The sequence below is a fragment of the Maniola jurtina genome, chromosome 2 (assembly GCF_905333055.1).
Source record: "Maniola jurtina chromosome 2, ilManJurt1.1, whole genome shotgun sequence".
Classification (NCBI taxonomy): domain Eukaryota; kingdom Metazoa; phylum Arthropoda; class Insecta; order Lepidoptera; family Nymphalidae; genus Maniola; species Maniola jurtina.
The window spans coordinates 3,348,672-3,375,485 of record NC_060030.1 but is presented as its reverse complement, the minus strand read 5'-3'; the positions used below and the strand labels follow the sequence as shown (position 1 = coordinate 3,375,485).

The window sequence follows — 26,814 nt, the reverse complement described above, 5'->3', positions numbered from 1 at the left end:
ACTAGGAAATCGCAAAGTACAGTTCACATGAACGTAAAATTCAAAATATTTTTATCCTATTAAACTTTTACAAGTGCTTTCCAATCGTCAAAATAATCTACCACTTGTTCGGAATGCTGTTCCTACCGAGAAGAACCAGAAAAAAACTCGGAAGAACGAAAAGAAAAGAACTCGTAAGTAAGAGACCGCCGATTCTGAACTAGGTTATTTTTCAATCTATATGTTGGTAGGTGTGAGGAGCAATGGCGGAAACATCTCTCCTACCACAGAATAGCGAGAAACTGTGAACGTCGGCACCCTTATAATATGGTTATTCAATCCACTCGTAAGTAGCGTTTTTGCTCAACGTTTATGATACGAGAACCTATAAGGAGTGGAATGCGTTTCAGGCGTTTGTTTCCTGCCAAATGTAACAACCTAAATACCATCAAGGCAAGAGTGAATAGGGAAAATAAGGCTTAGGATTAGTCCAGACTTCTAGAGATACATACCTGACCGTAACAGATCCTAGTTCCACGCTCACGATATGCTGACAGATGATAGGCAGCGTGCCGGAGTTGGCTGCCGGTCGAACTCTCACTCCCACGCGCCTCTGCTGCCCTTGCCGGACTTGATACACACCACCCGTTACGATGTCACTCCGTGGCGTCACCTGGTGATACACAAAGTTAGTTTCATCATCATCGTCATGATCAACCCATCGCCGGCTCAATACTGAGCACGGGTCTCTTTTCAGAATGAGAAGGGCTTGGCCGCAGTCCGCCACGCTGGTGCGCAGTCCGCACCTAGTGCAGATCGGCAGACTAAAACATTTAGTGTTATTTATTGAAAAACCATGTATTCAAATGGTTTTATGTCTGTTCTTTGGCGGCTTTGGTTCTTGTGTTCATAATTGAAATAGAGTACATATGTACTTATAAACTTTCATTAAAAATATTTTTTATTTCAATTGTGTTAAAACACCCATTTTTAACCCCCGACCCAAAAAGAGGGGTGTTATAAGTTTGACGTATGTATCTGTGTATCTGTCTGTGGCATCATAGTTCCTAAACTAATGAACCGATTTTAATTTAGTTTTTTTTTGTTTGAAAGGTGGCTTGATCGAGAGTGTTCTTAGCTATAATCCAAGAAAATCGGTTCAGCCGTTTGAAAGTTATCAGCTCTTTTCTAGTTACTGTAACCTTCACTTGTCGGGGTTGTTATAAATTTTTAATTTACACTTGTATTATGACTATCATTCTTTACTGACACAAACACTAACCTCGACAGGCGCGTACTCCCCCTGCTCGTTGAGTTCGTGGATCTCAACCCAGAGCTCGATCTTGCGCGTGAGCTCAGCCCAGCGGTCGGCCAGTGATCTCGCTTTTGCTAGTTGCTGCTGCTCCACCTCCCAGTTGCCGCACGTGCGACTGAAGCCCGCCGACCTGTGGCCCCACACCTCGATTGATAACGCACCCTCTGAGAAACAAAGTTAGAAAATTAAAAAAAAAAGAATTCAAGTTATTTTATCTTCATTTTCAAAGAATTTTATAACACCTCAATGATTCAAGGAATTGATTGAAATGGTTTGAGGGTTAATACCTAACCCGTTGGTCTATTTGTTCATACTCTTCACAAAATCTTGACGTTGAAACGCTGCGACGGACTTTTCACGAACTTCTCACTACTCTTTAAGGTATGTATTTATGAAAACAAAGCTGCTAACAATATTTCAACTTACCAGCACAATGCTCAATAAACTCCTCAGTCAACGGTATGGTGAAGTCCTTCTTGTGGTCGAATCTGAAGGTCATGAGCTGGTGTCGCGGAGAGGCGGGTGAGGGGATGGTCGCGGGGGAGACGGGAGCTGGCGGCGTGTCCGCGCTCACATGTGGCGCCACCACCACTGGCTCGCCGCCACTCCACAGCGTGTACTGGCAGAATACGAAGTTGGAAAGGGACGGAGGTAGCCCACTCGCTTGTTTGATCACCACGCGGATTGTTACCTGGAAGTTACATCGTTTTTACACCTTTTTTGTATAATTGGTCAGCCAAGGTAATTATAAGTTCCCGGAATCAACTCAAAAATTACGAATTCCCTAATTGCCTCTGCTGGGAATCGAACCCGAGACGAGACCGCCTCTTGGCACTGTTTCAGGGATATTTTCAAAGGTCCTATGCACAATAAAAATTTGTGAATTATTAGTTGTGGTTACTTGTTGTGTGGCCGGATCGACAGCATCCTCGTCATCGCGCATGTCGCCCGAACTGTCCGAACCCGCTTCACATATTCTGTCTTGCGGGAATTGGCCATTCACTCGGCTTATTTCCACCTGAAAACACACTCAACACTGTAATTACCATACTAAACAAGTTTAGTAAGATAGAACAATTTTTATGATCATCCTTGAAAAGGACTCTCTCTCTCTTATGAGATAAGACTCAAGCAGGAGCCGTCGAAGCGCACGCCGCGGTAGTTATAGTTCTCGGATCACGTGACCAAGTGAGCACGGCCTGGTATAATAGGATGTTTGTTCAGAATTGCCATTCAGTGGACAAAATCGATTAAATCCGTAACAATGCTTTCAAGTACTTACTTACAAGCATACTTTACCTGCTTTTAAAGTTCAAAAGGAACATTTACCTGTAACCTCCCAGCCACTTCTCCCTGCTGACTTATAATAGGCGTGTGGTAGTCGAGTGTGACGTCATGAAACAGCGCCTCCAGGAATATGTTCGCTACGCCGATCAGGTTGTGGTTCTCTTGCGTCTCGTAAAATGGATCCAGAACTTTGTCGACGGGTTCCTACGAAAAACATGATCCTCGAAAAAGGTTGGATTTTTGGATTAAAACTCTACGGACTCTACGGAAAATGTCTAACCGAAATGATGTCATAGGCAGGCGATAGACACAGAAATAGATATCCCTTAGAACGGACAGCGTAGCGCAGTTGGCATTGGACACGTCCCGTTAAAGTATAACAAATTAAATCGTGTCCCATGTTAGGCTACATCATCACTTTCCACCGGGTGTGATTGTGGTCAAGGGTGGGCAAAAGTGGGTAAAAAAATTATATAACCACTGCGATACGAGTAGACCTGCAGTAAGGAGTGGCAACGCGAGTGAAGAATTTACTTGTGTAAAAAATTATAATGGCTCATTTAACATTTTATGACAAAAAACTAATGGAAAATAAAAAGTGATGTTGAAAGATGTTTACGCAATTTTTGTTCACACAGTCTATATGAATGGATAACCAGTATCTGTAAACTATATATATTTATGATAGCAGAACGGTTTATTGACGCCAATAAAAATGACCACTAAAAATCCCTGAAGCTTCTACACAAAATTAAAAGCATGAAGAATGAGAAAAAATGATTTATGGTTTACTGACATTTAAAGCACACAGCCCTCTTAGCACGAAAATTGCTGTTATCACATTACTACAATCGCAACTGTTGTGATTGTCTGAGCTTGAAATCTATAGAGCGCACTTTGACTTTGCTTAGACTTAAGTTTCAGTTAAAACGAGACAGACTTATGCCAGTGGTATAACGCTGTCTCGTTTTAACAGTGTCTTAAGTCTGAGCAAACTCAAAGTGCGCTCTATAGATCTCAGCCTACATTTATGACATTCTTGCTGAAACAGTGCATGAGTGTCAGATTATTACGAGTGTCAGATAATAATCAAAGGTGATTGCGATTGTCACTGTAGCTGTCAAACTGAAGCAGTAGACCACTGAATCTTTACAGCTTAAAATGGAAATAATTTTTGAAAATGATAGTTCCCATCCAGACAAAGTTACAAATGATTTAGGCAATGAAAAGCGATTTGCCAGCCCGGACATAGACAATAGTTTCTAAAAGGTGAATGTGAATTTTTAGTTAAATATCTAAACGAACCGTTGGTGATTCAGGATCGATTGGTACCACGCCCTGGGAACAAATACGTTAGTTTGGGTGACGTGTTAGTATATAGCACATTTAGCATGTGTTAATTTTGTATGTTTTATATTAAATATGTCCTATTTCTATTATACTATGCTATAGCTAGTATTCGCGAGTGATTGAAATATAGATACTCACTTTTCAAGGCTGTAGTCATGGTAGTTAGTCGAAACTAGTGGAGAGAAACTTGTCGGGTTACGTCGACTAACCACGTGAGTACAGCCGGGAGCATCTATATTTCTATTATTAGAATCAGAAGACTTTTTGTCGCAATCACTTTGCAGGCATCAGAAGTGAATGTCTGATCCGGCAGAATTCGGACAGTGTGCAGGGTTTAGTACAAAATGTATGAGCAGAGTTCGTTCTAGAATGCGTCAGAATATATATTTAAAATACTGGGAATCACAAAATTTAACTTAGTAAAGTATAATAATAATTTAATTTTAACACGATTAGAGTTGTAAACGTGTTTTGTGATCACAATTTTTTTTAATGTGGGTAGTTACAACTAAACTTACGTTTTCTATGACGTCGTCGCGTTGTTGCCGGCGGCGCCACTCGTCGTACATGTCACGCATGTCCACTAACTTGTTCTCCAACTTCTCCATTGACCATACTTGAGCGCCTCGCGTCGGACGTTTAACCATTATCGCCGGCTCAGATACAAACGCGCCACGCTACAAAATTATACAATCGGTATAAGATATCAGAAAATAAAATTAGTTTTTAATAAATAATTTAAAATAAAAAGTTCCATGTTACTTTATTTCTATTCTGATAGCAGTATGATGCTAAGCTAAGTGGTTCTTTCCTTTTCTTCTCTCAGAAAGTTTGGTGTAAATACTTGAATGCCTGGTATACTGCGGTATGTTTGCTATCAACCATCCTAAAGGTCTCGAACGCGTCGTCTCTTTTCACTATCCATCTTCTGTACCTACCACTATTGCTATCTCACTTATACCTTTTGTAAGATGTACGCGCTAGAGTTACCTACCTTTCTATTAGGGCTGAGATTTTGTGGTGGTATCTGCAACGTCACACTAAACCGCGTGTTTCTTCTCATCTCCTCCGCAAGAAAGTTGGCTTCCTGCACCAACGCATTGGCCCGCAGTATGTCCGCCTTTAGCCGCCCCAGCGATCTCTTGAAGGTGTCATCTCTCTCGGCCGCCCATCGTTCCACGCGTGCCGCCGTAGTTGGCGTGCACGCTGTCATTTTACCTACACAATATAGAAGTAAAGCTTCAATATCGAGAGTAAAACTGAAAAAAAAAGTATTTGAAACAAAGTATGTAAATATATTTGACTTAAAAGTAGTAGCGCAGTTGCCATTCTATCGTATCTATATACACTCAAAATATTTTTTGATGTGGCAAAAAAGGCTTCAGTAATTTTATTTGCTTTTTTGTCCAACTTCTTTTTCTTTTTCACCCATAATTGTAAAAATCTTGAGATGTCCACATTATATGAAAATTGTGTATCCAGGTTATCAAGCGAATATAAAAATCTCACCTAATTTGAGCGGGTCGTAGGAGTACGGCGGGTAGGGCGTGGACGGTGACAGGATGTTGCGGAGCTGCTGGAACTGACGCTCGTACTCCTGTCTCTGCTTCTCTAAGGCCACTAAGAGACAAAAAATATGATTGAGTTAACAAGTAGTGTGGCAGCGTGGTGATGACTCTAATGAAACGCCGCACACATTTATGTACAATTATATCCACAATCTTATTACTATTACTTACAATATATACTGTATTTATAACGTGGTGGTGCAGAACCTAAGGAAATTCGGGAGAACATTGCTCGAGCGCGGTTGATGAGGGTCTCGCTGTGAATGTGGCTTTCAAAGGCCCACAAGAGCTGCAGGAATTTGAATTGCTCGGAGTTCGATGTCTTTGTTCTTTCTTTCCAACTGGCAGCTGTCTACTAGCCAGCCAACGTCACCGGCGAGTGGAGATTGCATGCCTCTACAGTAGCATTTCTCTACAGCACTTTTTTCTCTGCCTAGATTTATTATGGCGCTAATATTTCAATACAACACATTGAAGCGAAATTCCGCGCGGGTTTTCCGCTAGCGAAATTCCCTGGAGCAATTACCTTGCTTGTCCTCCTCGTGCTGTCGCTCGAGGCGCGAGATGGCGGTCTGGATGGGGTCGTTGCTGAGCTCGTTGAGCATGATCTCGTCGCGCGCGAAGTTGTAGTCGATCGGCTGCGCCGGCGTCTGAGGCTCCGACGCGGCCGCTGCTGTATACACTTTGGATTTTTATCTTCATACAGCCAAAATCACACTAGTATTATAAAGGCGAAAATTTGTGTGTGTGTGTATGTTTGTTACTCCGTCACGCAATACTACTGGACGGATTTGGTTGTTTGGAATGGAGATAGATTTATACCTTGGATTAACACATAGGCTACTTTTTATCCCGGAAAATTAACGAGTTCCCACGGGATTTTTAAAAACCTATATCCACGCGAACGAAGTCGCGAGCATCAGCTAGCAATATTACAAAAATTAATTGGGTATGTTTGTGTATGCGTATCTTATGTGGCCGTTCACTGTTCATCCGATTCTGATCAAACTTCTTACAGTTGTTGTTGGCACGTCAATAAGCGTGCCATTAGTAAATAGCGAGTTGGGATATTTTGCAGTAGCTATGCTATACTAATAATTACTAACTAACCCTCTATGTATATTAGAGGGTTTCTTTTAAAAATATATTAAAAACACTATATGTATATGTAATGTAAATATGGAGGAGTTACTACTCACTGTTGGCGCTGCTCATTGAAAGTGATGCCCATACTGACCACGCTGGGCAGGCGGGTTGGTCAGCGCAGGGCTGTAGGCTACTTCGCACCAGTGACGCTGCTGCCCGTCACTGGTCTGTGCTATTTAGAGCCCAGCAATTTGGAATGGTTATCCCGCCATTCTTCGGTCGTCATTGCCTCGTTTGCTGATTCGCAGGGGGCACCACGTGCAGGTGAGGTTGACAGTTGGGGTGCTAAGATGTTAGTGCACCCCCTTACCCCCCGACGGCCGTTGGGGCAGACGTGTTCTGGAGTGGAGACCGCGTACCGGTAAGCGCAGTGTGGGACGACCTCCAGCCCGCTGGACCGATGACCTGAAGAAGGTGGCGGGGAGCGGGTGGATGAGGAAGGCGGAGGACCGTGTTTGGTGGCGCGCTCTTGGAAAGGCCTATGTCCAGCAGTGGACGCTTACAGGCTGATGGATGGATGGATGGATGACTACTCACTGGTTTCTTTAGGACAGTTGACCCTGAAGAAGTGATGGTTCCCCCACAGTATCCTGTCCGCGTGCCCCAGCCGCACTCTCGACACTACGGGCGTGCCGTTCACGAAGCACCTGGCGCCGCTCACTGGCTCCATGTGTAGACTGACCCCCTCCACTACTAGCATGCAGTGCTGGGGCTGGATGCCTAGCCCCGACAGCTGGATATCCGCCTCGCTGTCGGCACCTACTAGCGTTCTGTCCTGAAATTTAAAAAAAAATACAATAAAGTTTATCGTTCAACTTGGACACTGGTGGATATCAAAATACTTAACAATATGTATATAGTCTGATTTTTATCAGGTGGAATTTTGACAGATGTCGTTTTAGACATTGGGTGGGTTATTTGTATGAAAAACAGGGTTACCACCGATTCTATCCCAAATTACCCTAAATTCTTCAACATAAAAAAGTCATTAATATTAGGGATTTTTTCAAAAAGGAAAATCCTTAAAAGGTTTGTAACATGCATTAGACCTTGGTCCAGAGTCAAATCAATTGTCAACAGTAAGTACCATTGTACACTTTTTGATGGTCAAATTTTGAATTTGTAAGAATGATGTAATGGTACTAATATGGTGGACCAATAGTAATAATATATTTTGTTCATAATAATTCGTCAATGACATATTTACCTTTAGATAATACACCAACAATTCATTCAACGACGGATCTGCATTCAAATTCACTAGGTAATATTTATTCTTCTCAACTTTGATACCGCTCGCTTGTACACTAATTCCCATTTTTTCTAGAGCGTGCTGCCTTTCACTTTGTATTCGACCTGAAAGGATAACAAATGGATATAAAATTATTAGTTTACACTTAATAGTAAAAGACTACGCCGTCCACTAGTTTCTTGATGACAGATTGGTCTAGTGACATACGAAACCCAGGATTGGACAAAAACATTTGTTGTTTAGATGTTCAAAACTATTTTTTTTTTACTCGAACCCTGACGAAACCTTATATCCAGTAACAATCTTACTGCAGATACAAATCTAGTATAATAACTAGTAAAAACCATATTTTGAGAAATGGTTTGTTGAATACAAACCATTTCTCAAAAAATGGTTTTTTGAGAAATGGTTTTCATTTCAACAAAGCCCAGAAAATTGCAATAATTTTGGCACCATAAATTACGACATATTTTCGTGTATACTTTGACAATTTTCTGTCAAGAATCACGGAACATAATAACTTAAAATACTTATTTTTTAATATTTTGGATGAAGTATTACAAAGGGCATACTAACCAGTTTCGACGAGTTTTTCTTCCCATGTTCGGGACATTTCTTTCATCAGGTGCTCACTTTGTGCCAATTGCTCGTGCACATCTTCGCCCACAGGAGATCCCTGGAATAAAAAAATCATTCATAATAATTCAATCCTCTCCCAAGGACCCATGACGACGATGATGATGTCACTTGCCAGGAATAAGAACATCTTCAGAAAGATAAAGTTATTAAACAGAGGACAGGGTTCTTGAACAAGAAATTTATTGATAAATTGTCATACGGTGATGATGATAATAATAAAATTGTTACACACACTGAAAAAAATTGTGTGCACACGTACATCGTAACGTATACTCCATCAAAACTGATACCTATTAAGGTCCAAAAAATAGGCAATAGCTTTGTAGATTTTACCTTCAAAAAAGTAATTACCTACTTACAAGGAGTATTAATTTTCTATAATAATTTTCTTTCTTTGGCTTCTCAGCCTTTTATAAATACAGCTACCGCCGCACCTTAAGGAGGGCTAATCCGTAAAACTCGTTAGGGGCTGAGGCGTCCCAGCCCAGCAAATGCTAATAAGATAAAGGTATTTGTGTCGTCAGCCGTTTAAGGTGGTTCGATTTCCATACTAATTTATTTTTCCATTTATGGACATCTAGGGCATACTTTCATACTGAAATCACATCAGTTGGCACTTAATCAGATCTTTATTTGCGCTAAAATATATTTATCTGAAGAAAACAATAGATTAATAGCTAAATGAGATCGAAATTTTTACTAATTTTTGTCAATGTATGAGTAGAAGGCGATAGTGTCGTACGCTACGTACGATTTAGTAGTGTGCGTTTCCGCTGCTTTCGTGGAAGTAGATGCTGCGTTGCCAGTTCGCTGATAGTAAGTTGGCAAGCGCTGTTGCCGCTCTTCGTTTTACGTTTGACGCAAAATTAAAACTATTAGCTTCATGATTAGCTTTCGATGCGTCCCGGTCAGGTGATGCCAAACGTAAGAATTTCCTAAGAATTTAGGGAAAAATTCCCTAAAAGTTTGAAATCATGAACTATTAACGCAGTAATATACTAAGCCTATTATTATGATTGATATACTTGCTTTTAGTAGCATAAAGTAGTTCTAAAACTTTTTGATCGATTTTACCGAAACCAAATTTTATGTCAATTTATATACTTTTATTACTATTATTTCATTAATATAGCCTTAAAATCATACTGAGGTATTTATAATGAATCGTAGTTATTAAAATAATTAAAATAAAAATTTAAAAAAAGCTCGGGGTGTATGGCGCACCGCGCATTATTCAATATCTAGGCAAAAACTATTTAGAGATGGTAACCCTCTTATTGTGAATTGCCGATTGCGCGACGCGGTGGTACCTCTAGTGTTTGTGATTTACAAGTGATAAAGTTTGAGTATTTTTATTGTATTGTTGCTTGTTCATGCAACAAAAATAAATTATGGAGCCACGAACTTCACGCAAAGATTATCTGAATCACCATTACTCTGGCCCCCGGAAAAGTCGCAAACGAGTTCTTGGACAAATGAAAAAAAGATATCATGGAGAAAGCAAAAGGTACACGAACATAATAATAATTGCACTTCAAATTCTTGTTCGAAATGGAATTATTATTAGGTATTTACAATGCTTACATCATAAATATTTTGCTATAATTGATATCTAGTTATCTGCTATAGTTTTTTGAAAACATAACCTCTTATTTGCAGTCGTAGTGAAGTGTGGTGCAAAAAGAAGGCAGATAACAATCCTATTCCTGGAAGTTTTGTGTATGTGGAACATGAATAATCTTCAAATAATAGTAATTGATCCATAATACATAGGTACTTATATATAAATAATTGGTTCTTTGTACTAGTTGATTACAAATCATTATTTTTGAATATATCCTTATATTCTAAACACATCTGTTTATTGATTTCAGGGATTATAGAAGAAGAAGTCAATTTTGGAAATAAAGTGTTTTCCCTCATTGGCTCGCAACAGTCAAGATATGTTTTCCGCTGCAAAAGATTGTAAAAATTTTCCTCTCTACATTGATAGCACTGGGAGGTTACAAATGAATAAAAAACACAATTTCTATTATCAGGTTAGTACCAAAATACTTTTTTTATTAGTAACTAGTTGATGCCCGCGACTTCGTCCGCGTGGATCAAGGTTTTTCATTCCCGCAGGATATTTGTAATTTTACGGGATAAAAAGTAGCCTGTGTTCCCGGGTATGAGCTATCTCCATACACACACACACATACAAACTTTCGGATTAATTATATTAGTTTCATTTTCATAGTTTTCTATTTTCATAGGTACAAATAATAGTAATATTTTTTATTTCAGATCCAGGGCCAGCTGCGGGTTACAAAAATGAACAAATGCTACTTTGTTAGATATATTTCTCCAACTTACGACATTTCTATTTTAGAAATAGAACGTGATGAAGTTTTTATGGGTAACATGATACCAAAACTAGATAATTTTTTTAAAAAATGTGTATTGCCTGAAGTAGTACTTCGGAGAGTCGGCAATAATCAAACTTGCTTAGACATTTCATTGTGTAAATAAAATCAATAAAAATATTTGAAAAATAATCAACTGCATACATGCAACATATACTCTACGTTGATAAGAACTACCCTTGTGTAAATTTAACCTTTTCCCGCAAATGAATTTGCTCAAAACACTCATGAAATTTTCCACCACATTTGTTGTATCATTCGATAGCCGATGGCATTTCGACATGACGTTTGTCTCATTTGCAGCACATATGAGGGCCCACACTGTGGGAGCTTTACTTTTGTATTCTTCTAATGAGTCTGTGTCTTTTTCATCACTGTTGACACAGAATCTACAGTAATATGGTTTACATTCTTTATGGCAGCCAAACACATGAGATGGGTCAATTTTTAAATCCTTATCCTAAATCAATAAAAATATTTTTCAAATATTTTTATTGAAATATTTTTCAAATATTTTTATTGATTTTATTTACACAATTGGCTCAATTTTACTGTCCCATTCGGTGTCGAGACCCTTTATTATTCTATCTAAATATTATCTATCTATTATTCTATCTAAAAAAATTATATATATATCTAAATTATTAAAATCTTGGTCCCTGGGGACCAAGGGTCCCCAGGGACAAAGATTTTAATAATTTAGATTTTAGATGTTCAAAATAAAGTATGTATTATTACTAATAAATAAAATTTGAAAAATGTCTCTACTTTTAATAATCCTATAATCATATAAAAATATGTAATAAATGCGAAAGTGTGTTTGTTTGTTGGTTTGTCATTCAATCACGTCACAACTGCATTTTGCATGCTTTTGAGGACTTGTATGGCTCTTCTCTATCTAATAATAAAAACCTACTTCACTCAAGAAGTTGCTAGCAAAAGCTAGTATAGTATAAAAGGTCACAAAAAATATAGCTAGGTATAAAAATGTTTGTATTATTTATAATATAATTTTAAAAAATAAATAAAAAAAGGAAAAAAAGCAATAGTCAAGTCATGGAATAGAACCCGATACTTGTAGACGTTGTGCCTAGAGTCTGAACCATCGGTCCAGCGAGTATTTCTTTGATGAGTCGAAATTAGTAAACACCTTTGTATTCAACAAACCTGTGAATGTGTGCGTGAAAAGTTCTGCTGCTACCACCGCGTGATTATCAGTACAAATTTAAGTATTTTGAAAATTAAAATACATCTCAAACGTAGATGGATATAATAAAAATATAATGCTACAATCGGGAACTAAATTAACATAAAAAAAATATGCACATTTTCATTCATAAAAAAATAAAATAAGTCTAATTACAAAATAAACGCCATCTAGTAGCGCTGATGTGCCTAGCTGACCGTATCAAACCACCTTAAGAGTCATTTTTAAACTACAACGGCATTAGATCGATTTAGGATTATCCTCCGAGTAAATATCATAAATTCGAAAGTCTGCTTGTCTAGTAGCTTTTCACGGCACATCCGTTTAACCAATTTTGACGAATTCAGTACATCGATAGGCTACATTTTGACCTGGAAAATAAAATAGTTCCCATGGGATCTTTAAAAACCTTATACCACGTGTACGAAGTTATTGGTTTCATCTATTTGTAACAGACATAACTTGCATTCCCAAATGGATGCATGTTGTCTACTTTTTAACCCGGAAAATCGAAGAATTTCCTTGGCATTTTTGAAAACTTAAATACACGCGGACAAAGTGTGGATATAATCTAGGGTCGCATACTTTATTATTATCACAAATTTTACGGCAGCATTGCATCAAACACAGTTCAGTGCATCAGTGATACTTCAGGATTGACCCACTAGTCAATACTAGAAGTTTTGGCAGACCTACTTTTTGTCAGGTCGTGTGATTTACGTAAACCTGCAGTTGCTTGTCAGTATAAACCCTCTTACCGGAACACAGTTAAAGGAAGGAACCTAGTTTTAAAATTTCGTACGAATAATATCTTTTTTGCAAAATTGTTTCATAAAAAAATTATATAGAGCGCAAAGTAGAGGGAAGGTGCCACTTGGAAAACAAAGGATAGATTTTGTAGGGCAGATAACAGGAAGGTTGGGGTTGAAACTTACCTAATGGGAGGTCAAAGAAAAAGTCAGTAACAGACAAAAGTAAAAACAGATGTACACCGTCTTGAAGTTGAAGGGGAAGAAGGTTGTCTTAATTAAAAATATCAATGGACCTTTATGCTGCCTGATCTATAGAGCGTACTTTGACTTTTGCTTTGGCTCAAGATTTAGTTAAAACGAGACAGATTTATCTGTCTGAAAGTAAAGTCAGAATAAGACACGGTCTATAAATCTCAGTCTTAAAGTTATAAAATCATCTCACTTAGCAATCGATTTTACTAAAAATTCATGTCTTTCTCGACTGGATGAATTTCTAAACAACACGGAACTTTGATGCAGTTTATAAAACTTACTTAGAAAGTCCTTTAAAGTTATAAGTATAACATTAATCCGTTAACGGTTACTTGCGATACAATCTTCCTAAGCGCATTAACCTCCCTATCTCTGTACTTGCCTTATACTTGAGTTGGCAGACCTAGTTTTAAAACAATTGTGAGGTGATTCACTCGACTTTAATTACTAAACCAAAAAAATACATACAATGAAACCAAAAACAAAAAGAGTGGGGATATTGTGCTGGTTATATTGGGCATCAAAACTTACCGTAGCGTGTTTGAGCATCTCCTTGAGCGCCTCGACCTCCTGGCGCAGCTCGCGAATGATCCTCGCGTTGGGGTCCTCGTTGACGACGGCGTGGTTCACGATGCGCTTGGCGCGGTCCGCGTACCGCAGCGTGGACAACGTCTCCTCGTAGTTATCCGCCGCTGGGGATATTGTGGCAACCTGTGGAACATTTCATCAATCACGTTACTATATTAAATTCATTTATTTTATTTAGAAATAGTTATTGCACACGCACAATATACATGAAAACAATCACACTAATATTATAAAGAAGAAAGTTTGTATATGTGTGTGTGTGTATGTTTGTTACTCCTTCACGCAAAAACCACTGGACGGATTGGGCTGAAATTTAGAATGGAGATAGATTATACCCTGGATTAGCACATAGGCTACTTTTTATCCCGGAAAATCAAAGAGTTCCCACGGGAATTTTAAGAAAGCTACATCCATGCGAACGAAGTCGCGGGCATCAGCTAGTACAAGATACAGAAGAAACTATACAAAAGCGTGCAAGGGCGGCCCCATTCTCTCTCTCTCTATATCTTACAGACAACCTTTGCTGAAAGGATTTAACTGACTAAAGTGCGGGATGGTAAAACAAACGAACTAAATGTAACGAAGTGGAAACGCAAAACCGGGACCAGGGCCCGGAACAGCATCTACTCGTACATCCTCACTATTCGTCCCGCGGCATTCGGGAGCTGGTTAAAACATTTTCATCCATTTAAAAAATTCAATTTTTAAACCTAGTTATTTCTGTTTGGTAAATATTTTAAAACTCCTTGAAAACTGAATGAGAGCGCTTAATAGAAAATTGCTTTCACGTCTGAAAAATTAGCCGAGTGGTATGTGACCCAAATATTTTGTACGAGCATAAAAGAGAGTGAGAGTTTGTTTATTGTTTTCATAGACGCTATTCCGGGAGCCTTTAATGTTCATGTTTTCGTCATGAAATATGATACCGGAAATATTTGGGAACTTTCGCTGAAATTGGCTTCGGATAAACTTTTATTTGTAAGAAAAGTAATTTATTTAGATTACAACACGTTCAGAGTTATTTTACCTCGCATTTTTTTATCCTAATATGTTGACGTTAAGTACTTACGCGCAAAATAGCGTTACCATACATGTAACTTTAACTACAACTCAACTTCAACTTGTCAAACTAAATGCATAAAATGTACCTACCATTTTTAAACAATACTAGTAATGATACATTAATGGAGTCGTCCATGGTTTTTTTCCCCCGTGTGTGATCTGCGATCAGTGGACAGACTATAGGCAGTTGATTAGGGTGCTATGAATTGTTGACGGCCCGATTTTTCTTACTTGCTGCTTGCATAGACCCAAAGCTGTTAAGTTAAGCTTATACCGGGGCGGGTTAGCTACTATAAAATAACACAAAGACTTACCATAACAGTTTTACTGTTTCCCCCAAGGTTGTCCTTGAGGAGCCACGTGAGCACAGAATCTCTGTAGGGGACGAACTTGTCCTTGTTGTTTTTCCCTGAAGACTGGTCCGCTAGCTTTGATATGACGAGACCCAACGTTGTTAGGGATCTGTGAATAATAAAAATCATATTTTATACTCATGTAGGATGCAACCCAACTAATATCCATACTAAAAATATAAATGCGAAAAATGTTTGTTAGTTTTTCAATCACGCCGCAACAGAGTAACTGAGTGACATGACTTTTTTGCATGGATTGGATATAATTTAGTTAAAAACGTGGAGAGTAACATAGGCTATTTTATCCTGAAAAATCGAAGTGTTTCCACGGGATTTTGATATAAACTTAAATCCACGCGGATGAAGACGTGGGCATCATCTAATAATTTATAAATTGTTAAGGAGGCAGAAAATATCCCAGGATAATGGATATTTCAACCTACGCTTGGTCTATGGTATTTGGTACCTTCTGCTAGCATGCTGATTGCTTATAATTGGAAGAAATTTTATTTTATTTCATTTATTAAATTAGTGTTTTTGTTGTTGACAAAGTTGAAAGTTCGGGTATGGGATGGCTAACCGTTTTTGTGAGTCAAAATTCACAGTCACGGCAATTATTATAAGCAATAAAATACTAGTTACGCACTACACAAGCTACATAGTCGATATAACATATAAGTCGTATAATAGTCACTTGTGAACATATATTCCTTTACATTGCAATATACAAATTGCATAAACATGTGAATCCAAATTGGCTATTAACTGGTAATTTGTCTCTTTTATGGTCCTTTATTTATTCATGCAGTCCAGACGTCGCCAACGCAGCAACTATCGGGAAACGTATAAACTAAAATCTACCGAATGTGTTAAATTAGTTTCAGCAAAAAAACATTATCATATTATCTTTCTATCACTACATTATCATCTTTCAAATCTAACAAATCTGACAAACAAAAGGTGTACAACGTAGCCGCTTTGAATAAATGATTTTGACTTTGACTTTGACTTCCGTTTAGTTAAAGTTGATCAAAAGGACTCTGGATTTTTCAAAAAAAAATTTACCATGTAACCCGAATAATATTTTCCTTTCTTCTCCAACTAAGGTGAACTTTCGAGTCAAGACCCTGTGGCGTCAATGACGCTGCAAAAGAGCGTCAGACTAAGGATAGGCTGTACCTGGCGGCCACTGTATTGGCACGGACTGTAAAATTGGGAATCCAAAGTCCTGCACAGCCCCAAAGACGAAAGAAGAAAGAGAAACCCTGTCTTGGCATCACTGACACCACAGATGCTCGACTCTGTCCACACTCTAGCATAAGCTTGTGCTAGGAATGCGTACGATATAATAATACAATAATAGTAATAATAGTACGTGCAATAAGTGGGATTTTAACCGTCAACGGTCGATTCTTTCGGTTTTGAGTCCGCATCCTGGCCGTTATGCTATTGCGCAGTCCCGATTAAGGAAAACACATTGCACTATCTATCCCTACTTCTTCACGCTCTTATTGGGCCACCGAGGAAACCGTTAAATCTCGCTCAATTTTTCTCTCTACCAAGCCACTTAAACATATCAATCTTCTGCATCCAGTCGCATAGCTCTAGTAAAAATCCCAGGTACCTATTTACTTAGCATACATAAAATACTAACTTATTAATATTCGGTCCCTCTTTTAACAGGTTTCCCACGGTTCCACTCTTCATAGCTCTCTCAAAAGCCTCTAAGTCGACGACTTATAGCTCTCGTAAAAATCCTTAATGAAAATTATCATCTTACATATACTCACTTATTAATATTCGACCCCTCTTTCAACCGGTCTCCCACGGCTCCAGTCTTCACAGCTCTCTCGGAGCCGGCCAAGTCGACAAGGGACAACCTGGCCGCCTTTTCCCCCGTCACCCCAGTGGCTATGTCGGTCAGCGTCTGCGTTAGTACCACGCTGAAAACTGCGTGTGATCGCGATGACTCGCTGTTCATGTTCGTGGCTGCGACCGTTCGGGACTTGTTGCCTTCTGTCATTAGGTTGTCGATGTCCTGTAGAAGAAATAGATTAAGTTATATTTTAAACAAGTAAGTACTATAACTAGGGCTGGATCATTTTATCCTTTACTAGCGAAGCACCCCGACTTCGCAACGGGTAACTTGTTAGAATTTTAGGAGGCATCTCTAATTTTTTTAATAACAAAATATGACCAATATCACTCAGGAACTATGTAGCTTTCTACTGGTGGAAGAATTTTCAAAATCAGTTCATTAGTTCCAGAGATTACTTGCTACAAACAAACTTACAAACTTTACCTTTTTATAATATTAGCATAGAAGTAGAGATATGTATAAATTTACTTTCACTGATAATAATGAAAAGTAATTTAAATTTATTTTCACATTCCCCTAGTCTATTGTTTCTTTTCCACTGAACATGATATAATTTATAGTTATAAAGTTACACCCGTATTTTGTATTTGAATAATATCATCAATATACACGTGCACTTTAATATTTGAAACAAAACAATGCCAATACAGTAAGCAACAAGATATTTCACAAAGGAACAATGGCTCTCATATTATGGGCATGTCCATCGTCAGGAGAATTTATTGAACTTGCATTTTGATCTATTCTAATGAATGCATTACAATTTAACTTGCTGCACACTTAACAATGTACAAATATTAACTTCATACAAACGTAGGATGGTGATTACTACATTATTTGATATTGTACTCTTAAAACTAAGTATTATATCGATCCTCACAGGTATATAAAAATCTTTACTTGAAAGGGTCCAGCTTAAGAAATTATAATAGCTATACTATCGTCTAGTGAGAAGTAGTTACTACTGTTACGATACTGCCATTGGCGAAATTAAAATGCCATAAGCCTACGTTGTCGTGTTAGTTTACAAATTGTAAGTAGTTTACAAAAAACCAAATTAAATTTGAATTTCGCGGGCAGACCCGTCGCATCCACCTTAAGGCGAATTTTTATGAATATGTCTAGAAACTGTCCAATTATACCAACGTCTACCATTACACAAGTAATGCTGAACAAAAAGCAATTATATTATAATTCGTATTATTTCGTGTAGAACGAATAAAAAATAGGAAGAAACGTTTACGTCATTGAATTTTCCTTCAAAAGTGTTTTTGTTCAAGAAATTTCTAATTATGAATGATTTTATAAGTAAATCATTCTCTGGTAGAGCGAAATAACAAAACTTCAGTAGGATAAATACGAAACTTTAAATTCTTTTGGCAGTTTCATGTTTCTTTTGTATGGGGGTGAGATTGGATTCTAAACAGAAAAGTTTTATTCCAATCTTTATTTGAACAGAATTCAATTTTAGCCACTTTTTGTAGACCTTGTGTTTTTAATTCAATAAACCATTAACCTATGTCTGTATAAAATAAATAGCTAAGTTATCGCAGCTTCGTTGAAGTGGAATTTTTGATTTTAGTAACCTTTCTAAGTGACTAAGTCAGGGTCTATGATAGAAAGGCTGCATAAACATCTCAATTTTCCAGACCCAGTCATTCGAGCTGTACGTGTATATGTCACTAATGAAACAGGTACATACGAACAATAAAATATATGCTAGGTTTCTATGCAGACATACGAATTCGAAGCAAGCTCCCAAATGATAAGAATTACAGCATAGCGAATCTATGTACGATGTTGCGTGATGCGTCCACGCATTTGAATTTGCTTGAATGAATTCAAAAACGACTAGTTTGGAGATCCAAGTGAGAAGTGAGTTGTTAGGTGGGTTGATACATGTTCTTCAAACAAGCTACCTATTGTCGAGATCTAGCATTATGTAGGTAAATCGGGACCATGTTGAAACCTAGCATAAAATAATGTTATCTCTAGTCAAAGACCTAAACTACAAATTCCGAACTCCATGACCTACAAATTTCAGCAATCAGTCCGTAATTTGATGACCTTAACTACGCTAGAAGCTTGCTACCTTAACAAATCTGCACCTTGGTCTAAGTTCGGAGGAAATCAAATTATGTACACGAGGTGGAAACTTGTGCAAACTTCCAAGGATCGACTTCCTAGTTCCTTGCCTACCGTCATCATTGTTAGGTGTTACGAATTAGGACATCCGATATTAAAAGCGCCATATTAATTATATTACACGTAGGTAATCTTTTATCCACATTAATTTTATCCAACTTATAGGTACTAACTATAAATTGCGAAAGTGTGTCCGTCTGTCTTTCTGTTATCTTCTCGCGGTCCACCCGTTAATTTTTTTTGCCAAAATTAGGTATAAGAGCAGCCCGGAGACGGACACGGGTTTTTTTATCCCGAAAAATAAAAGAATTTCAAGTTCCTAAGCAGACTTTTAAGTTTATGAAGTATCCTATGAGTGAGTAGGTGATATTTGAACTAAATAAGTACCTACTTTATATTATATAAACTGACCTAAATAGAGACGTATTATACCAGAAATTACTAGGAGTAAGTACATAAATAAATCACATACGAAACTTATTTCACGCTATCTCTCAACTTTCCGGCGTATCATCAAGATGAAACATAAATCAGTTTCTTATACCAAACTCTGCGCAATACAAGAGCGAAGTCATGCTTTGCTCTTACATATTATTTATAGTCGCCTAGTCCAAGTTCAGAATCTTGGAAACATATTATTCGATGTAGCTATACAACCAAATTAGTTCTTTATATATTTTGGCTGGCGACCGCCCGCGGCTTCGTTCGCCCGTTCGGCGATAATATACATACACCCTCTTTATTCCCTATGTCGTGGGAATTTGACAAATCGCCCTTATTCCTTTGACATTATAAAAGGAACTTCTGTGTCCTTACGCACTTATTGACTGACATTAATGAGTCAGTCAGTAGGTGCGTAAGGACATCTTTGTTACTTTTCTTCACTATTTATGACAGAAAAATAGTCTTCTGTGGAATGGCAATAATGGTGTCAATGCTCATTAACCTACGCTTTTTATTTTTATTCTTTATTAAATAATGAAGGAAATATAATGTAACACGAGGATAACAATGTGTACCACCTACGCTGGCAATTTTATTACACGTGCAAAGGAAAACTTTCAAGTAAGAAAATACGTTTCAGAAGATTGCAACAAGTAGAATGTTTCTTACATAACTTTTATCCTTATTTATTGCGATTACCAGTGATAGATTAGTGAAAATGAAAGTGACAATTGGATTTTATAATGAAAACGCACTAGAGAGACCTATGCCCAGTAGAGTCGAAAAAATTAATCGTGATACGTGGATTAGATGAACGTTCTAAATGAAACGAAAGACATAACAGCGGTTTAATCCAACCAGTTTGTATAGTGCCCGGCAAACAACTTGGACCTGAAGAGGTGTAGTGGGAGAAAGTTGGCAAATCCAGGAAGCGAAAGTCGACTATAAACCAATTGCATGCACCCGCGCAGACTGATCAACCAATCGCGTGCACCCGCCATTCACTAGCGAATCGCGTCAATGCCAATTGTTTGCCGGCCACTGTACACCTACTTAACTACAGATTACACATGGGGGGTGAACAAAATACGACGAGCAAGGCAACGGGTCACGGACGCAGCAATTGATCAGTGGATGCATAATCGATACCAGCACGGATCAAATATCACTTTTACTACATTCTGTGCTTTTACTTTGTTCGCTCTACTTTTTGTCATAGCTCTATACAATAGAACAATGGATAACTTAGTAGATAGCCTCAAAGGCACAATCCATACTAATATTGTAAATGCGAAAGTGTGTCTGTCTGTCTATCTGTCTGTCTATCTGTCTGTCTGTCTGTTTGCTACTTTTGCCAATAGGTAGGTATGTGAAAATTACAACTTATAGGTCACGAAGTTTTAGTTCGTGGCGAACCACTAGTTAATCAATAGTCTATAGTCGTACCAATCTGTTGAAACTTTTACGCTAGTCTAACAAATCCACAGAATACGGAGGGAGTTTAAAACCACTCAAAGCTTGGGTGTTTGAAAACTATCGGTAGTTTTTGCTGAATTTAACTTCTATAATGAGAGCTTCACAATTTTGTCTCAAACTTTAAGTAGTTTTTTAGGAACAAACTACAAAATGTTTATTAAATCTGTTTATTTTATGACGAATGAAAATCTAAATTTTGTCAAAAATAGTTTTCATCTTAAACCAAGTTTTATCTGTTCAAGCCTTTTATATAACCTCTATAAGGTAAGGCTCAATTAGGTATAACTATCACCTACATCGGTATTTATTACCTACTAAGCAGAGGTGGGTGTTTTATTTAACCTATTCCCCTTTCATGAACAGTTTACGCATCCACTTCATTATTGTTTACGCAATCGTTTCAAATATAATAAAGAAAAGTCTAGATTCGGGTCTAATCGACTTAATAAAAATAAATATAAATCCTACCAATATTATAAATAAAAAAATGAGTTCGTTGGTTTTTCCCTCAACACCACAAGGGAGCAACGGATCGACGCGAATTTTTGCATGGAGTTTTTGCACATAAAGAGTTTGATAGACTTGTGATCAGCAAACAGATCAAATTGATATTAGGTATGTATGGACGTAGTTAAAGACAAGTAGTAGTAGGTAGTGCAAGAATTTGCACGCAAAAGCACCCTATAGCCGTTACGTAATAAAAAGAGGTGTAGAGGTGCTAGGCGGTTTTACAAGTAGGTACAAAACGGATATTCGATGTTTAATCACTCGCAAATCTAATCAACCACTCCGCGGAGAGCGAATCGATATTTTCAAATTGCGACCAGTACATGGCACTCGTGGAAAAACAAGTGCGATTGATTGGAGGGGAAATTGAGAATTATATTGAAGCGATCAGTGAATACACCAATAATTGCTGATGTGTATTCGCTGATCAAACAAAACACTGTTCTCTTTTTAGTAATAATAAACTATGGTGTTGTATGGATTTTTTCATTCATTAAAGGTTAGCGCTTGACCACAATTACACCTGATGGAAAGTGATGATGTGGCCTAAGATGGGACGCGTAGTGTTTTGGAAAGTGATTTTTCGGGATAACAAATACTCTATGTCAATCTCCACGTATTTAATATCCATGCAAAAAATAATTTAATTGAAGGACCAACCAAGAAACACACTAACCTACGCATTTATAATATGGTTCGTGATATTTATGTTAGGTTAGAGATTTATATTAAGAAGATAAAGTTTAAGTTGCTAGTCTTAAAGTTACTATTAATACAAACTTTAGCTGCAACAGATACATTTCTTTCACCCCACTGTTTATAAATTGAATGTGTTTTGAAACATTTACGTACCAAGCAAAAGCAACATTATTTTGTCTATGTATGTCAAAGTCCGCAGTTGTAAATTGTAACACATATTTTCTAGAGCGTGGGCTTTTAAGAATATAGTCAACGTGAACTACAAAGAGGAAAGAGCACTTTTAATTTATTAAAAATATCATGTTAAGTTTTTTTTTAAATATATATCTGTATATGATATCTGTATATCTGTAAAAGGAAAAGCTGACTGACTGACTGAATCTATTAACGCACAGCTCAAACTACTGGACGGATTGGATAGGGGCTCGAAGTTTGTGTAGTCCACGCGGACGGAGTTGCAGGCATAAGCTAGTAAAGTAATAAAATTCAAAAGGTTCATAGGATGTTGAATAAAAATGTCATTTGGTCAAAATCGTAGAATTTCTATGAAAAACCGGAATATGACAAATGAAAAACTAGATTTCATCATAATACTGAGCAGATAAAGAATTTTGTCAAATACATATTTATTTGCCAATGCGATGCCGACCTTCAGACTCCAAACCAAGTGGCGTGGGCGTGTCACACAGAAAAAGACTAGGTATGCATTATTTTTAACCCCCGACCCAAAAAGAGGGGTGTTATAAGTTTGACGTGTGTATCTGTGTATCTGTCTGTGGCATCGTAGCGCCTAAACGAATGAACCGATTTTAATTTAGTTTTTTGTTTGTTTGAAAGGTGGCTTGATCGAGAGTGTTCTTAGCTATAATCCAAGGAAATCGGTTCAGCCGTTTGAAAGTTATCAGCTATTTTCTAGTTACTGTAACCTTCACTTGTCGGGTGTGTTATAAATTTTTAATTTACACTTGTTAATGTAAGCGCTTTGTGAACTTGCTGTTAGTGTACCGAAATAGAATAATCCAGGTGGTGGATACCGATAAAAATAAATGAAAATAAACCCATAGCCCTTCCAAGTTAGCCCGCTTCAATATTAGACGGCATCATCGAGAATATAATTATTATTTATCTGTGGCATCATCACTGTGATATCGCAGAAAAAGTTAACTTGTGCCTATTTGAATAAAAAACACAAATTGTAAGAGCAATCCTCTTTAACATGAATCCCTACACTCATTTATACGTTTTACACTTGCGGTATAATTTTTAATATACTTTGATTATACTTATAACAGCAGCTATGAGTATCTCCATCTTCAACTAAGCGTTCCATTTATTTTAACTCACAGACAAGAGCCGTTATTCTATCTCTCTGCACAACCGTTCATACGTTTTATACTTTCGTTAGTTATAACTATTTAGTTTTTATTTCAAGATACTCCATAGCTACAATACTATTTAAAGTACTGCATTTATTTAACCACGCAGAGTTAAATATGTGAGTCATTATTTAACTCTTCCACAAGAATTTTATACGTTTTAAAACCCCGCGTTTCCCTTGATTACGACTATTTAAAGCTCTTCACAACTCCATGCTTACTATATTTTTAATAAGTATAAAGAATTGGTTATGGTTAATATGAATAATATTCCCTTCTTTCTCCAATTAAGTAAAGTTTGCGAATGATAGGAGTGGGGACGACAGTATTGCAATGGATGAGATTTGAACCATCATTTGGAATCCAGTACGCAAGATTATCTTGTATAAAGAACTTGAAAAACGTAATCTCCAAGCGTTTCATTGAATCCAGTAAATTAGTAGAGCCATACTCTATATTACAGCAGCTATTAGTAATCATAACTCCTCATCTGCCTCCAATCTTTTACACTTATTCTACGCCGAACGTTGTAATGGCCGCAATTTGATCGCTCTCAGAGGATCCGTACTTTGAATTGTGAGTGATTAAACATTAAATACACGTTCTGAATTCGCGAAACGAGCTCTTCGTCCAAGAACTGGCGAACAATTTGATTTGCCGAATCATATTTTGTTCGAAGTGTTTTTTATTATTGTTTGTATAGGTAAATATTTTATTTATGTAGGTATAAAATCTAGAAATATAAAAGATATACCAGGACACACTGATCATAAAACCAAACATTTTGGCAAATAATGCAGGTGCCAAACCCATCTGTAGAGAGCGAATTACTTACCGGTATTTATTACCGTTATGATAATTGATAACGTTAAAAATAACGATACCTACCCGTAGATTCCTCAACGACATTTAGATATCATAATTAATATCTACGGGTAAAAGTAACACTAATTATAGCCGTAACTTTACGCCTGTCTCTATCTAGCGATGCTGGGTATAAAGTATCTCATCTTCGTTCAACGCGCATTATATAACGTGAAATCATATGTATAGTAAACAATAAACAATCTACTTAATTCGTTGAAAAATTCAGAAGGTACAAAATATACCCAAAGGACGTTACCTAATTAGCAATACGAGTAGGTATGTAAAATTGGGACCGACTAAAAACAATAAACAAACCGCCGACCAGCTCCCAATGTATTAAATAAGCGTTCTGAAACGTGAAACGGCGCCTATTTAAACGTTTTGTTGTACGAACCAATACTTATGAAGGCAGCTTTTCCCCCAGCCAATGGCAATTGATTTTCCCCGAGCGATGTAAATGGCCCTAATTTAATGTTTCAACCTCTCTCTGTAGAGTCGTTACTTCGATTTGTGAGTGATTAAACAACGAACCATCCCTTCTGAATTGGTGTAATGGCATTAATATTTTGGATTTACCGACTAGCAAACATCACTACCCGTGTTAAAATTTGCAAAAGTGTGCTTGTTTGCTGGTTCTAATCACGCGGCAACGATGCAACAGATTCGGTAGGACGGATTTTTATGCCAGAAAATCAAAGAGTTTAAAACGCGGGATTTATAAAATCTAAGGTCCACTTGACCAAACTGCTTAGTTTTGTTTATTCAAATTTTATGAAATTGACACTTTTTGTGAAGTTTGTTCCAGGGCTGACCAGAACCGACAGGGATAGAAACATATTTTGAAAGGTCGGTCGGTCTTAATCCGCGGAGGTAGGTACATAGTAGACGCATAACTCGAAGGTCTATAGCATCAACCTTTTGCAAGGAGGGTTTGTTTTATAAAGCTGGCAAATTCACAGTGACAATCTACAGAATATCTTTTCACCGAGCAATCTCAGATTCGTTTCCTTTATACCCGTGTACCTCATTTTGTTTCCCTATCTGAAATCTCGAGCTCAATTTTTCTCTCTATCTGGGGAATCAAATGACGAATAAAACAAAGTTCACCCTAGGGTTGCGTCAACAGTAAAAATGAACTTTCCGAATCAGATCGACATCAGCAATCCATCACAGTTCGTTTCTACGTCACATATTGCGAGTGCCACCCACACTGGACCGAAATTTAAATCAGAGTATCGAGATAAATTCTTTTTTTTTTTTGTTAAGTTTCGTAATCAAACTACCTACGAATAATGTGACGGATATTGGAGCACGTATCGACCATGTACCTATTACCAAAGTCATTGGCGTGGTGACATCTGAAAAATTTCCAAATAGGAAAGAAGTACATTTTCGTTTCCTTGCTCTTCTTGAAGTAATACGTTTTGAAAAAATTTCATACTATTATGATAGATACCAACTATTCTATGTTATATTCCACACAAACTAACGACAAATACATAGAACTTACTAGATTTCTAGATCATTCTTAAGACTAGACTCATTTTCATTGGTCGGTAGTTCTCTCCACAAGCAGGAAAACAAACACTTGTTAATGTGTTTGTAAATACTAATATGATCTATCATAGATAAACATAAAATTGGCCGGTTAAATAATTCGGCAATTTATTTTTACCACCATAACAATCGGGTACTGTAATGCAAAACATTTGAAAACCGTAAGTGCTTACAAATTAATTAATATCTGATGTTTATATAATTAAAACCAACACGACCATTTAATCAAATTATGAACAAGTAATATCGGACGCATTAATTTAAAATGATGCGTTCAATTCCATATTATTATAACGGCCTCGCAAAATAATCGGGGATTTGTATATACATATTTTAACATAATATTAGTGAACTAAATATATTTGCTTTAATTTTAAATAACTAATGAAGTCCATCCCAAAATTATGACTTTGTAGTAAGTATTTTAGGTATTCAAAAATCAGGTTGAAATATCTGAAATTGTTTCATATTACGTTTTTACATACAAGTTTTTAGATCCAATGGTTTGAGCTGTACCTACATGTCAGTCAGCAACTCCAATATATGTGTAGAAGATAGAAATGTGGACTCAAAAATAAGAAACGTATAGATACACGTAACAAGTAGAATAAGTGACGAACGAAGGCTTGGAAACAAAGGTTGACAGCTATTGACACTCTCACTATTGCCAAAATTCAACCAATTTATCGAAATGTGATAACCACATATC

At 37.2% G+C, this 26,814-nt stretch overlaps 1 protein-coding gene and 1 long non-coding RNA gene across 14 annotated transcripts in view; one reads left to right on the top strand and one right to left on the bottom strand.

Annotated features, from left to right (window-relative positions):
• LOC123874320 (kinesin-like protein KIF13B) overlaps positions 1 to 26,814 on the bottom strand; it is a 184,443-nt gene that overhangs the window by 24,902 nt on the left and 132,727 nt on the right. For 7 of the 13 annotated variants that reach the window (XM_045919584.1, XM_045919601.1, XM_045919621.1 and 4 more), the window contains exons 6-21: positions 16,946 to 17,193; positions 15,117 to 15,264; positions 13,684 to 13,863; positions 8,474 to 8,573; positions 7,853 to 8,001; positions 7,183 to 7,420; positions 6,026 to 6,172; positions 5,441 to 5,551; positions 4,926 to 5,149; positions 4,450 to 4,608; positions 3,887 to 3,919; positions 2,624 to 2,785; positions 2,196 to 2,312; positions 1,721 to 1,985; positions 1,262 to 1,458; positions 492 to 652 (exon numbers count right to left, since the gene is read on the bottom strand). In XM_045919584.1, coding sequence (XP_045775540.1) covers positions 492 to 652; positions 1,262 to 1,458; positions 1,721 to 1,985; positions 2,196 to 2,312; positions 2,624 to 2,785; positions 3,887 to 3,919; positions 4,450 to 4,608; positions 4,926 to 5,149; positions 5,441 to 5,551; positions 6,026 to 6,172; positions 7,183 to 7,420; positions 7,853 to 8,001; positions 8,474 to 8,573; positions 13,684 to 13,863; positions 15,117 to 15,264; positions 16,946 to 17,193 — 2,639 coding nt within the window. The remainder of the gene's footprint in view (positions 1 to 491; positions 653 to 1,261; positions 1,459 to 1,720; positions 1,986 to 2,195; positions 2,313 to 2,623; positions 2,786 to 3,886; positions 3,920 to 4,449; positions 4,609 to 4,925; positions 5,150 to 5,440; positions 5,552 to 6,025; positions 6,173 to 7,182; positions 7,421 to 7,852; positions 8,002 to 8,473; positions 8,574 to 13,683; positions 13,864 to 15,116; positions 15,265 to 16,945; positions 17,194 to 26,814) is intronic. The other 6 variants (XM_045919610.1, XM_045919681.1, XM_045919667.1 and 3 more) reach the window with 3 other exon arrangements.
• On the top strand, positions 9,652 to 11,474 carry LOC123874449. Its single transcript, XR_006797920.1, has 4 exons — positions 9,652 to 10,043; positions 10,196 to 10,309; positions 10,411 to 10,575; positions 10,823 to 11,474. It is a non-coding gene; the product is annotated as an uncharacterized LOC123874449 (long non-coding RNA).